Source organism: Elephantulus edwardii, unplaced genomic scaffold (genome assembly GCF_000299155.1).
Source record: "Elephantulus edwardii isolate Elephantulus edwardi_28Jun2011 unplaced genomic scaffold, EleEdw1.0 scaffold00241, whole genome shotgun sequence".
In the NCBI taxonomy this organism is placed as follows: domain Eukaryota; kingdom Metazoa; phylum Chordata; class Mammalia; order Macroscelidea; family Macroscelididae; genus Elephantulus; species Elephantulus edwardii.
Window position 1 is genome coordinate 212,312 of NW_006399991.1, and position 13,160 is coordinate 225,471.

The 13,160-nt window shown below is 47.9% G+C and overlaps 1 protein-coding gene across 2 annotated transcripts in view; it reads right to left on the reverse strand.

Annotated features, from left to right (window-relative positions):
- Window positions 1-802: 802 nt before the first annotated feature.
- MAL (mal, T-cell differentiation protein) overlaps window positions 803-13,160 on the reverse strand; it is a 48,860-nt gene continuing 36,502 nt past the window's right edge. Inside the window, exons 2-4 of one of the 2 annotated variants that reach the window (XM_006898928.1) lie at window positions 6,613-6,780; window positions 5,199-5,324; window positions 803-877 (exon numbers count right to left, since the gene is read on the reverse strand). In XM_006898928.1, coding sequence (XP_006898990.1) covers window positions 803-877; window positions 5,199-5,324; window positions 6,613-6,780 — 369 coding nt within the window. The remainder of the gene's footprint in view (window positions 878-5,198; window positions 5,325-6,612; window positions 6,781-13,160) is intronic. The other variant, XM_006898929.1, reaches the window with a different exon arrangement.

The following is a 13,160-nucleotide window of genomic DNA, read 5'->3' on the forward strand; positions in this document are numbered from 1 at the left end:
CCGTTGTTAAGGGAGACCAGCCCCTGCTGTCTGGGGGCTGCAGTGACTGGGCACCTGGGCCTGTCATCTGAACTATCACTTGATATCTTTTAAGAATCAGAATAAGCCAAAGGATTCCTCAGAAAAAGTAGAAATGATGGTAATCCTGATGTTGTTGATTGCCATCGAGTAGAGCATGACTCAGCGACCCTATGAACAAAAGGCCTGAGACTTTCTATAACTATCGACATTTATCAAAGTTCATACTTTCCAGAGGCATGTTGTTTAGTGATATCAGGGTCTATAAAACAAAATTAAAAAATAAAACACACAACAAAGCACATCCCACAAATGTATAGAACATGAAGGCTTTTTATATTTCAAAGTTTAGTCCTCTTCCACTGTAGACAATTGCAAATACCTGTTGGGTGGTCCCTGCAACCTCGATGAAGACTTACGCCATGGGAAGGGTTGCTAAGGAAAGCTAGTAGATAGTTCCCACAGACAGTTCTCAAGGTCGGTCCAGGGGCTAGCAGAGGGTCTCTGCTATGTCTCACATCACAGTCCCCTCCTCCCACCCCCATGACCTCCTTTCACAAATAGGAAATGGCCCAGCAAAGACAGCTCAAGAATTGGAGGTCAGCCTCAGCCTCACATGAAGGTAAAAGGAGAGTAAACACCACCGAAGAGAGAGAGCTCTGTTTCCCCGCCCCCCCTTTTTTATTTTTCCCCCAACAATGAGAGTTCCTGGGTTTAAAAAGTTAAGCTGGAAAGCTGGCTGAACAGTCACCACTGACTGGCTTTCAAAAGTTCTTCCACTGCTCTACGCCGACTTCCATCTGATTAAGGAAAACACTGCGTGGACCACGTACAGCAGAGTGGCTACATAGGAGAACACCTGGAATCAAGAGAAATGACTGTTGTTCTGGGGCTGCACTGCAGAAGGGAACACAAGGGCTGGCCACATTGTGCTGACCACTGAGCAGCCTGAGAACTCATATGGCCCTCAGAGAGGACAAACTCTGCACGTGTAGATGACCACAGCTTCCCAACACATCCTTTCTTCTAGGACTCAGATGTGGTCCCAGGGCTCCAGCATAGTCTACTGGGTGTGTTACAAGACCTGTCATTGCAAAACATCCACCATTGGCCATTCCATAACGATATGCTGGGGCCAGCAGATTCGAAATGAGGGCCCCGGTCTATTAAATGGAACCATGTAAGTGAGTGTCAAATATTCCCCACAGAATCCCTCTTTCCCCCACACCTGGCAGGCCACTGTCCACCAGCTGTGATCCCCACTGCATCAGCTATGAAAATGCAAACACATGGGTGTGCTGGCTTTGGTTAAGGTCTTGATGCTGTCCAAACAGCTACAGGGAGCTCTGGTGGCCTAGTGGTGAGAAGCTATTCAGCCAACTCGAAAGAATGTGGTTCGAATCCACCAGCTACTTTGTGTTAGAAAAATGGGCATTCTCCTCCCAGGTGATTTACTGCCTCTGAAAACCGGCTTCTGGGTCAGCGATGAGTTGGTACATAACAGTAAGAGTAATACATCACATCACATTACATCACATCACATCAAACATCCTCAGCTCTCTATCAGAGTCTATATTCCAGGAATCATAGCTTCACAGGCATGGGCAAAGGGACTCAGTCCCCATAGGAAGTGTCGAACAGGGAAGGGGAGTAGGATCTTCCCAGCTTTTGCTAAAATGAGTTTTTGGGAAGATCTTGTCAGCCATTCTGACACTGGGAGCAGAGGTCTGGGAAGGGTAGCCAACTGTCACTGTGGGACTCGCCAGGCTTACATTTGGAGTTGTCGCATGGGGCCCATCTAGCCCACTGCCCTATTCTGGATGGCTGGTCTCCCTCAAGGCTTGTCTGCTCCTGAGTTAAATATCTGCACCTGGTTCTGGGACCTTGGGGTGTGGGGTCAAGAGTTTCTAGTCCAGGCATAAAAGTTTATGGTGGTTACGCTTCTGTAACTCTTGAAAATGCCCGTAAACAGCAGGCCTCAGCGTGCCTGCCAGCTCTCTGTCCCCACAAAGAGCCTTTACCGGCCAGAGGTAGTAAGTAAACCAGGTTACTGAGTAACGAATTTCAGAGAATTCACCTGGAACTCCTAAGTATCCTATCTGAAAGAAACAGTCGTCCATGAGCGAGCAGCTCCCCAAAACGTGCTGCCAATAAAGTGTCTTGCCAGTCACATGGGCACCATCACTCTCTGGAGATTTCCAGACCCTATTACAACCCCTAGCAGAAGCTGTCTCAGCTGTGGTACCCCAACATTCCCTAGGAAACAAAGCCAAGAGTGCTTTTCCAAGTGAGGTCCAGATGTGAAACAGTGGGAACTTATGTGCTGGGGTGTGAATGAGCAGGTTTTATCTGCCACAACTCCTTTTGATACTTTGCTGCCATGATTACCCATCATGGTGAAGCTCCTCAGTCAGCTCCCACTAGTTTCAGGGCTCCTTTGGCACTGATGCCAGCAAAGGAGATGGGGAAGCTCAGCTTTTGAGCAGGGCCAGATAAGGGGACACAGAGAGGGGCAGGAGACAGGCTAGATGCATCCAAAGGCCTGGTGTGGACAGGATCTGGTGGTAAGTCTAGTAATAATGACTCCCACCTCAACTACTGATATGATTGCTATTCTGAATGGAATGGCATGACATTCCACGGGGCCCTGTCGCTATTTAACCTGCGAGGTTTCCACCCAATGTTCCCACCCACCAAGCATGTTCTGGTGCTTGTTCTGGCACTCCTGACTCCACATGAGCATGCTCACATTCATCCAACTCAATTAATAAAAATGTGGGAACATGATCAATGGTGGAATGGCTCACTAGATATTGGTACAGTCATACAGTGGAATTCCAGGATAATGGAGCTACAACTGCACCCAACGGCAAGGATTGTTCTCACTAACATAAGGCTCAGGAAAGGCCAGACAAAAGAGGAATGGGCACTGTAATTCTACTTGTATGAAGTTCAAAAGCAGGTGAGACCAAACTAGGTGGTAAGAGATAAGGACGGTGGTTCTTGAGCGTCAAGGGGGTGTAGAGGTGAAGCATGAGGAACTTCGAGTGCATGTTTCTGTCTTGTAATCTGGACACTGGCTATATTGATGGTGGTCGATGTATTTAATTTCTTTGTATGGAGGTTTCATTTTGGTAAAAAGTGAAAGATACACTATAAAGCCCAGCATTTCCCAACTGGGGATCTGTCCAGGGCCTGAGGCATTAATCCACACACTAAGGCTGCTCCAGATATTCAGGATCAAAACCCACTCCCTCGATCCACTCATTAGCTGTCCATAATCTCTCTCATTGCCACCAAGTCAGTTCCTGCTCACAGCTGGCCCTCCCATAGGCTTCCAGGGCTGTAAATCACATGGGAGGAGGATGCTCATCTTTCTCCTCAGGAGCAGCTCGTGGATTTGAACTACTAGAGATGCTGAGACTTTGGGTTTGCAGTGTAGCTCTCCATGGAGCACCCCTCCAAGGCTGTCCACAATATGGCCTGCTGACATCTGATAGAAGACAAGCCTTCCAGAAGTGGGGTCAGGAGGTGAAAGGGGAGGAAGTAAAAACATCTCACTGAGGGGGTGAATGACAGCCTTTCAGAGAAAGAGCAGTAGCCAGGACCCCATCTGTGTGCGTTCCACATGGTGACGTGCCAGCCGCCACACTGTGGGACACTGGGAAGCAGTGCCAGGAATCCCGAGGTGGCCATGTTTATGTAACTGGCGAGAAGGTTGCAAGCCTGGGGGGTGGGGAGGGGGCATGTGTCTTCCTTGGGGCTGAGGCCAGGCATGTGCACAAGGCCTCCGAGGAACTTTCTTAGTCCCTCCTTCTGGGAGCTAGATAATTTCCTGTCTAAAGCTGACCAGTACCGCCAGACTCTGCTCCACTATTTCCAGAAAAGAGGGTGATGTAGCTTTGGTGCAGTGGAAATTGGCACCTTGTGATGGATCACCACAATCAACTTTGGTACAGAACTTTTAGATAAATTTTCAGAAATCCAAAGTGGGCTATTTCTAATCTCTCTCTCTCTCTCTTATCTTTTCCTCTAATCTCTCTCTCTCTCTCTTCTCTTTTCCTCTGTTCTCTCTCTCTCTCTCCCCTCTCCCTTCTGTCCCTCTCCCCTTCCCCCTCTCCTCTCTCTCTCTCTCTCTCCTTCCCCCCTCCCTGGCACTCTCTCCTGTAAAGTGAGAAATACACTTTGTGAGACTGGCACAGTATAAGGAAGGGTCATGATGCTCTAGTTTCTTACTCTCGGCAACACTGGTCTGTTCCACTTTATTTCATGACAAAGAAGCCCAAGTCACACCCACTATGCTGACTTTACAACCTGCCCATACCTGCATGGTTGGAGAATGTCCCTTCAGAACCCAGAGACCTGTCTACAGCTCTCTTGCTGGCAGACCACACATAGTCTGTGACCATATTAGTTCTGCTGATGGAGTGAAGAGCTAGATGGATGAACAGTGCAGGGCATAGCACCACAATGTCCTTACTGTGAAGCCTGGGGGAAGTTGCTTAATCTCACTACAGCTCCTGAGGTATATGGGCAGGAATATCTTGCCAATACATGAGAAAATCAAGGCTCAGAAAGTGATTTATGAAGGAATTAGTGAAGCTGAGGCGTGAACTTCTCCATCCTCCCCTGTAACTTCTCAGAGCTGGCTAAGCAACATAGGAGCTAAACAAGGAGTTAAAGGCAGCAAACATCCATAGGGGGAGTGTGGACATTTGATTCTGAGCCCTTGTTGCAGCACTCTCTTCTCTTGATAGAAGACCCCAGGTTAGGAGACTTGAGCAGCCCCAACCAGTCTCTACTAGGGGTGAGGTGACAGAGCATGAGGCATGGCCTCTGGCTGATGTTACTGAAACTCGGGGTGAGTTATTCACATCCACCCTGAAATGGGCACCTAACACAGAGGGCTAGAAAGCTGGACTCTCAACTGTTGTCATCTGCTGCCATGCCTGCCCTGCATGAAGCTCTCTGGGCATGACTCCAGCCCAGGGCCAGCACAGGCAGTGAGCAGGAAAACATTCCTTCTCTTCTTCTGTCTCTTGTTTCTTTGGAAATGTGTGGAAGGCTGTGCTTCATAAGAGTTATGAACTTAAAGATAAATATGAAGGAGGTTGGCAGGCTTCAGTGCAGGGCCCCTCACAGGTGGGAGCTGTTTGCTAAGTCCAGGCATGGGTACTTACCACAGCAGAGATGTTTTCATGGTACTGCTTATAGGTGAAGCCGTCATGCATGATGATGGTGGCCCAGGCTTCCAGGACAGAGGCGCTGAGGTAAAACAGGGCAGCAACAGAGTGGTAGGCCGCATCCTGCAGGGCCAGAAAAGGCATCAAAGGTGGGATGAGCAGGCCCCACTAGGCCATCATGTGGGGCTGGTAGGAGCCCTTGGGGCACATTTGCCCCACCCAGCCTGGCCTAGCCTCTCTCTTGCCTTCAGCTGCCCCTTCCAGTCCCCACCCTGATGTCTCTAGGCCAACTTTAGCACTTCTACAGAAACAGTTAATAAGCCCTGTCCAGCCTAATTTTATGTCACTGGTTTTGAGGCCAGAGTAAAGAATTTGATGGAGAGGGAACACTGCTATCCTTGGAGGTTGATGAGCGAGGTTTGAGTAGGTGGAAAATATGTCTTGGATCTGAGGAGTGCCATATGTGATCAGAGTCCTGGCTCGGATGTGGCTGGGCAAGTGGCGGATGCAGGGCCAAAGGGGCCCATTCTTTTTCCATTGTTTAGTTGTGTTTGTTTTATTTTGTTTTCCGCCTCCTGGCACACTTAAAACAAACAACTAAAACAGGGTTTTCATTGTAGTTGTGATTTGGAGATGATTTTAGAAGTCAGAATCTGAGGGCTTTTGAGAGCGAGAGTCAGCCAGTGGTCCCCACCTTTCCTTGGTCAGTAAGTTGCCCATGCCCCATGCCTGCAGCTGTGGAGCTAGCTCAGACCGGGGTGTCCTCATAAGCGCAGAATGGGTCTACTCCACAGCATTGTTTTGTAGTTGTCATTTTAATGTAAAGATTTCACCAGGCCATGGAGTGAGCTGCTGGTTTCATGGTGGACTTTACCCTTTCCACGGGCCCTGAGCAGAATTTAGACAAAAAACAGTCCACAGGCCAGTCCCCAGCCCCCTCCAAATCTTTGACAAAGATGCTTTAAAAAGCAGGGGCTCAGGGCCTGGGCAGGTGTGATTGTGCCACCATGGAGCCAGGGCCAGTCCCCTGGAGCGTTCCATGAGGGTCTGGCTCTAATCTCCAGGGCCCTGTTCTCTCAAGATAACACTAGCCTTCCTGGATGGTGGGAGGTGCCAAGTGTAAGTGGTACTGGGGGAGGTGAGCATGCTGGTTGTGGTCAAGAAGACAGCCACGCAGGAAAAAGAAGAGCAGGTTTGGAAAGGACCAAGCAGGGAGCTAACATGGCCCCACACTGCTTGCAGTTCCTTTGCTGCAGGGAGCTCTGGGCACAGCTCTGAGCTGAAGGTTTAGGGCTGCTCAGCTTTGGAACACCGGCAATCTTACCTAGCCTGAGCAAAGCTAGCCTTCTGAGGGACAGAGTCCAGTGCTACAATCCTGCCCACACCCAATCAGCCCTGGGCTGGGACTCACCAGAGTGACCCAGGAAGTATCCCCACCGTGGGCGCCAATCATATACAGGACAAATAGGGTTGTGGTGGCCACGAAGCAGAACACAGACACGAACATCACCCAGCCCTGGACCATCGGGAGGGGCACCAGGGAGGAGGCGACTAGGATCCATACCAGGCCTCCGAAGACCTGTAGAGGGTGACAGGGGGTGAGTGCCAGGCCAGGGTGGCTCTAGGAGCTGCAGTGTCTCACTAGGGATGCAGAAAAATGAGAAGGAAGGAAAGCCAAGGGCAGTGGACATTTCCTGAACAAAACTTACACTTTCATCCCTCCCAAGGCCTTTGGCTGGATCTCCAACACCACTCTTCCCAATCCCTTGGAAAATACAGTTATCTATCGGAGCATTGAACCTGTTTGTATTGGTTCAGCTATGGCTGAAGCAGCAAAATCAGAACAGATTTGAATCAGTAAAATGTGAGCATGCTGGGATGATAATCAGACCAAGGGAAATGACAGGTGGAAGCCCTTGCATAGGAGACTCTGAAGCGGCTCCAATGGACCCTCCATAGAGCTCGAAGACCGTGGACATGCTCTCATCGCTGTGCTAACCATCCAGGTCTCTGAGTCAGTTTCCAGCTCTGTTTGTCAAGAGGTTCCATAGCCCCGTGACACAGCACCCCTGTTTTCTAGCAGGGAGAGCAAGTTTATCACAGGGTGCTGACCTACAATTTTTCCTGTTTTGGTCTCTCTTCTGGTATGCCCACATTTTACAAAGTCAAGTATGTCCTAGTTTCATTTCATCAGCCAACTGGGAAGAATTGATTTGAAGCTTGAGTATCTATGTATCCATCCATCCATCCATTACTTACCTATCTCAAGTTTTATATCACACTTATATATGCCAGGCATTTTACCAAGCAAATTACAAATACTCAGTTGACTGCTGTTATTACTTTTATTATTAAGTGAGGAAATGAGGCACCTGCATGGTGACTGACTTGCCATCCAATGGAAGGCTTCATGTCATCTGTAATTATCAGAATAATGGCTGTCCTTTATTCTTATATCCTTCAACTTTTTAAGTGGATAATTTTTTTAAGAACTAGTGATGACCAGATACTTTGATCTTTACTTGGCAACATAAATTAGCCTCACTATGTCCCTATCCAAAGATTGGGGAGCTTTGGTTGTGTTGTCTGTGGGGAGTTGGGCTGCCAATCCGAAGCACTGTTACCCTGGCCAGTGAGTCCACTGGCAGCTCTGAAGGGGAGAGGCAGGCAGCCTCCTCCCTGAAATTTACAGCCTCTGAGACCTGCTGGACAGTCAGTTCTGAGCTGGTTCTGACTCCAGTGAGTTTGAGTTCTGGGCATCTGTGAGCAACACTAGATTACTGGTCAGTTTGCACTTGACTATTAGCCCAGTCCCTGCCCAGAAAAAGACTGTGCCCAGGGTGAGTGAGCCGGTGGAGACAGTCTGCAGGCCTGTGGAGCTTGGTGTCCAGAGCATAGCAGCTCTGAGTTCCTGATGGGGATAATGTGGGTGGGGCCTTGCTCACTGAGACACCACTGTCCTCACAAGTGTCTTCTGTGGCTCTTGTCTGAAAGTTTCAGGAGACAACCACATTTGGGTGGAAAAGTAAGTGCTTATCAAAGACTTTCTCTGTAGATGAGGTTCAGATGGCCTGAAAACATGTGATGGGACCACTGGGACAGACTTTAAAAAACAGGAATGAAATCAGCAAAATAAAAATCGTGTGACTGCGATAGCCTAAGATGTGTGCATAGAGTCCAACCACAACTGCCTCTAGAGTTGTGCTGCTAACCCAGAGGAACATGGTTTGAATCCACCAGCTCGCTGCTCCTCAGGAAGAAGATAGACAATCTCCTCCTGTGTGACTTATACGTGTGAAAAGCTGCTGGAGGGTTGAGAGGGTTCTGACTCAATGGCACATAACCACCACCAGAAGGGCAGAGAGCTCTATGGCTGAGTTTACCAAGAAATGCTAATCAAAGAAGGTAGATTTATAGCAATTCAAATTCACCATGGCTCCGGGGGAGATAGAGGGACAGTCTCCTCCTGTGTGACTTACAGACTCCAAACCCCACTGAGGCGTGCATTATGAGCTGGTTCCAACTTGATGGCAATGATTTTTAGTTCACAGGGGCAATGACAAAGGGGCATGGACACCACTGGACAGGACCTGGGAGTAGGAAACACCAGTGCATGCCATGAGAAGAGGCCTGGGCGTGTGCATCAAATGGGCAGCAAGAACGACTTGGGATCCCTCTCCCCTAAGCATCATCTGCCTGGTTACCCCTGACCCACCAAGGGGATCGATCTAAATGGAGAGAAAATCCAACCTGAACTACACTATGGGGATGGTTCCAACTCACAGCGACCTTCAACCAGGCTTCTGAGGCTGCAGATCTCGAGACTGCCCATCTTGCTCCTTGGAGTGGCTGTTGGATATCAACTTCCTTCTAGTTAGTAGTGTAGCATTCTGCCAGATTCTGTGGCCAGAGTGCCTTAATCTAAATGTTGTTGCTGTGGTGTGCTATCAAGTCATACCTGACCCACGGCTGACCCTCCAGCAGACTTTCAGGGACAATAAGTAACATAAGAGGAGATTGCTCATCCTTCTCCTACAGAGCATCTGGGAGATGCAAACTATGGACCTTTGAGACTGCAGCACAGCTTCCTACCACTAGGTCACCAGAGCTCTCAATCTAAATGAGACTCCTCTTTATCTGCTCTTAAATGTTCTATACTACTCAGCGCAAATATAGTTCAAGAATGGCTGTGCAGTGCATTATAGAAAGGTGTTTCCTTACCATGGTGGTGTTGGTGGGAGAAAGTGTGCCTTGCTCACTGCATCGGGGACAGGGAAGATGTGTACCAGTGGCCATCAGAGTTATTTACTAGATGGCCTGGCTTGGCTAGAGCACTCAATTAAGCCAAGCCCCAAAAGAGGGGGTTGGGGTGCAACCAGGCCAGGAGAAGCCTGCACTTTTCTCTTCTGGAAAACACTCACTCACGTGGGATGCTTCAAGCTGCTCACGTCTCTACACCACCAGCCTGCATCCCCACTGCTGCCATCCAGCTGTGCTACAAACAGGGTCCTGGTCCATCTTCACCAGTTTCTCCAAAACCAACCCGCATCCCTACAGTCACGTGAATTTGAGTCCACTAGGACACATAAGAACACTATAAATAAGTCTGAATCCCTTACTTCTAGGACCAGAACCCACTGACCCCACCCCAAAGAGAATGGACCCCACACTCAGGGCACCCTACCCACCAGCCCTCAGGATCTGCCCACCTTCCTAGAAGACCTGTCCAGCATGCCAACATCTCTGGAGTAGAGTGAAAAGAAGCAGACAGAAGTGGCAAGAGACCTGAGACATCATATTGGGTTGTTGTGGGCAGTGGGGAGAGAGGAGTTGGAGGGATAAGGGGAGGAAACAGAGCGGGATGCAGGGTGAGAGGAACAGGACTCCATGTCAAAGGCAAAGCAACAATGAATCTAACTGTGTAATGGGGCAAGATCTTTCATCAGTTCTTTTGGGTAGAACATTTGTCTCTCAGATATTGCTCTATAGCTAAGCATCCAAGTAAGAGAGACTAAGAAGAAGGATTGGCCATCCACTTCCAAAATAACAGGCTTTCAAAAACCCTAGGCATGGTAGAGCACACTTAGAGTATTGGTAAACACAGAGAGAAAGGAGCAGTTGCAAGCAGACACTAGTGACTGGAATGTGGAATGTAGGAAGCATGAATGTAGGGAAATTGGACATTGTTAAAGAATAAACATCAAATATTGACATACTGGGCATTGGCAAACTGAGATGGATTAGCTTGGGACATTTTGAATCAGATTTTTTAATACACTGGAAATGGAAATGAAAAGGTGAGGAAAAATGTGGTCATGTTCATAGTCAAAAGGGCTGTTTCTAAAACCATCCAAAACCTATACTTGGACTAGGAGGCAGATGTCAGAACAGAGCAAGGGAAAACAGCAAAACAGTTCAAAATCAGGAAAGGAATGTGTCAGGGATGCATTCTTTCTCTATACCTTTTAAAATTCTATGCAGAACAGATTATTTGGGAGGCTGGGCTTTATGAGGAGGAATGTGGCATCAGGATTGGAGGAAGGCTCATCAAGAACTTGTATTATGCAGATGACACAACCTTGCTTGCTGAAACTGAGTATGTGAAACATCTTCTGCAGAATGTCAAGGACTGCAGTCATCAATATGGATTAAAGCTCAATATCAAGAAAACAATGATTCTCACCACTGGGCCAACTGATAGCACCACGTAGATGGAGAAGAGATTGAGATTGTTAACAATTTCAGCATGCTCAGGTCCACAATCAACACTCTTAGAACCAGCAGCCAGGAATTCAAAAGGCAAACTGGATTAGGAAAGTATGCTGTTGGGGACCTTTCCAGAGTGTTGAAGAGTAAAGATGTCAGTCTAGAGACTAAGGCATGCCTGATCCAGGCCATGGTCTTTGCAATTACATCAGAAAGCTGGACATTGACTAAGGATTACAGAAGAATTGATGCCTTTCAGTTGTGGTGCTGGAGAAGAGTACTGAGCATACCATGAGTTGTAAAGAGAACAAACAGGTCTATCTTGGAGAGGGTGAACCCAAGTTGCTCCCTAGAGGCAAGAATTTTGAAGCTCCATCTCACATATTTGGGCATGTTGCCAGGAGGGACCGGTCCTTGGAGAAGGACATCAAGATTGGAGGAGTGGAGGGACAGCGCAGGCGACTGGGGTAGTAAGGGCAGGTATTTCAGGGACAGTGAGACTGGCTCAGGTTAGGACAGGATTCAGAACTATTGCGCATAGTGTCGCTATGAGTCACAAGCAATTTGACAACACATAACAACAACATGTATTTACTAAGATGTGCCTGGTTCAGGCCATGGTCTTTCCCCTCACTTGCTGTGCATCAAAGAACTAGACAATGAATAAGGATGACAGAAAAAGAACTGATGCCTCTGAACTGTGGTGTTGGAGAAGGATTCTAAATATCCCAATGACAAAGAACAAACATATACATCTTGGAGAAAGTGCAGCCAGAATGCACCTTGGAGGTAAGGCTGGTGAAGCTTCATTTCACATATTTTGGGCATGTTGCTAGGAAAGATTATTCCTTGGAGAGGGACATCATGCTTGGAAAGGTGGAGGGACACTGAAGGAGAGGAAGACCCTTGATGAGATGGGTTGACACAGTGACAGCATCATCGGGTGCAAATATGTCAGAGATGGTGAGGATGGTTTAAGGTAGGACAGAGTTCAGTCTGTTGTTCATAGGAGCGTTATGGGTTGTACTCAGCTTGATGTCACATAACAACAACAACAACATGTATATATAAATATATTCAAAAGGGTATCCAGAAAACAGGGAGTCTCTTTCCCCCTATCTCCCAGTCCACTGTTCGTTCCCCCTGGAAGGGATTACTAGTTCCTGGATCTCTCTTCTTCCCTCTGTGTTTGTGCATATGTATTTCCTTACATTTCTCCCCGCCCCCCAATAAACAATTATATCTATAAACATTATATTGCACCTTGCTTTGCTCACTTGGCACCATCCTTATTTTCACTTGGAGATCCTTCTTATTTGTTCCTGCAGGGAGTCCTTTCCACAAAGGCAGGGGAAGAAGACAACAATCACAGGGTGGGGGTGGGGGGTGCCTTGTCATCACTGGGTTGAACTTAGGGACAGGAGTGCACTAATTAAAGTGGTAAAAGTGCCTGCCTTCTTGATTACTTATGTAAATATGAGCGGGGCAGAGGATAGCAGGCCAGGCAAACAGAAACAGACCAGAAGGAGCTTTCCGCAAAGGGATGCTTTATCATCAGCCTGATCCTCATGACTCCCTGTCCAGGGAGGCAGGACCAGGCTGTGATAACTCTCTGGAATTGTTTGCTGTTGAGTAAATACAGTTAAGAGACAATGGCAGCTACCCTTAGCCAGGCCCAGGCTCTCTGGAGTTACTTTGTTTTGTTTATAAGACAGTATCCTAAAAAGAACAGCAGGACCAAAAGGACACTTAAAGGTCTGCAGCCCCACATGGCCTGGAATCCAAGTATGAGGCATATACTTAAGCCACACATTCATCTTTACAAGTGAGCATCCAAGGAGAACACCAGCAATCTTACCAGGTCCTCAGTCACAGTGGAGGCCTAACTGATTGTTCCACAAATCCTGTCATCAAGGAGCTCACAAATCAATACCCAAGAAGAAAGAGGCATAAGTGACACAGTTGGAATGGTGAGAAAATAGGGGCAGAGAAATGAAGCCCCTTCACTAAGCCTCTGCTACATGTTCTCTCGCTCTGTGTGTGTGTGTGTGTGTGTGTGTGTGTTGTGGGTTTTGGTGCACGATGTTGCCCCTGAACGTCTGACAGCCAGTGCAGAGGGTACTGCCAAGGTTAATCTGGATTCCTGGCTTGTTTTGAGTATTTGTTTTTACCAAAGGTGATGAAGACTTTGATCCAGCTTGTTGGAATATGTTCTTGCCCTCTCACTTCACACACACACACACACACACACAC